Here is a 1,039-nt window from a genome sequence, read left to right as displayed (position 1 = left end):
GGAAGAGCAGCATCCCATCTGGCGAGGAGAGGTGGAGGGAGATGCTCTCATTAGCGGAGATGAAGAGCACGGAGCCACGACGCAGAGTCATTTCAGAGGCTGCGGCTGTGGAGGTGCCCACAGCTGTCCCTTGGATCACCAGCAAGATGCTGGCAGAGTCCACGGCGGAGACAAGGTACAGCTTGATGGAGGCAGGGATCTGCAAGGGAAAGCGTCACCACAGCTTGAGTCTCCCCCAGCTTTCCTTGCTGGGAGGGCACCATCCCCACTCCTACCCTGTTACAGCCTTTGCTACCTGCCACGTCCCCAAAGCGGACCCCGTTGCTGCTCACCTCTATCCTCATGACAGCAAAGTCTGGCACGGGGGGGTCATAGAGGTAGATGCTGGGGTCGAGCTGGCTCTGTGTAGCTGGGAAGATCTTAGAGCTGCTGGGCGCTGGTGTGTAGTTGAGCATCTCGCACAACGTGAGGACGTCGATGAATTTGGAGGTGAGCCCAGCGCGCACCGTGTTATCTGAGCACGCCATGCACTCCACGCAGTCTGCGGGGAGAGGAAAGTGCTTGCAGCCGGCCCCAGTGCTCCCGCACATCCCCAGGGTGGGAATCAACCTCATGCAGGGGACCACCCTGGAGGACAGTCCTTGTGGGGTGGTGGGTCATGAAAGCCCACCGCTACACTCACCTCCGTGCAGATAGGCGTGGGGCTCGTTGGCTCCAAGGAACATGGCCTCCCCTGGCTCCAGCCTCACCAGGTTGAGGAAATAAATGGTGAAGCAGCCGATGTCTCCCGGGTACTGGGAGTGCAGCCGCAGCAGCAGGTCCCCGTTGCTCCCCGACATGTCCTTCCCTTCCACCGCTGAGTGGGCAGAGAATCAGGCATGACACTGGGGAGGGAGCTGGGGAGGAGTGTTGTACCCCATCTCCTCCCTTAAACACAGCTCCCCCCAAACTGGTCAGTCAGAGCGGACCCACCTTCCTGGGAGATCCTTTTCACCAACATGTTCAGCTGGTCGACAAAGAACTTCTTCTCGCTCTTCAT

General features: G+C 59.5%; 1 protein-coding gene across 1 annotated transcript in view; it reads right to left on the bottom strand.

Moving 5' to 3' along the window:
• Position 1: 1 nt before the first annotated feature.
• The window catches only part of MPI (mannose phosphate isomerase), a gene marked incomplete at both ends in the record, with an annotated part of 1,642 nt that continues 604 nt past the window's right edge, over positions 2-1,039 (bottom strand). Inside the window, 4 exon segments of the mRNA XM_009872525.1 lie at positions 2-199; positions 333-541; positions 683-856; positions 973-1,039. The exon segment at positions 973-1,039 is cut by the window's right edge and continues 36 nt beyond it. Coding sequence (XP_009870827.1) covers positions 2-199; positions 333-541; positions 683-856; positions 973-1,039 — 648 coding nt within the window.

The sequence above is a fragment of the Apaloderma vittatum genome, unplaced genomic scaffold (genome assembly GCF_000703405.1).
Source record: "Apaloderma vittatum isolate BGI_N311 unplaced genomic scaffold, ASM70340v1 scaffold9697, whole genome shotgun sequence".
NCBI lineage: Eukaryota > Metazoa > Chordata > Aves > Trogoniformes > Trogonidae > Apaloderma > Apaloderma vittatum.
The sequence above is the reverse complement of the archived record's forward strand: the minus strand, read 5'-3'. Positions and strand labels throughout refer to the sequence as shown.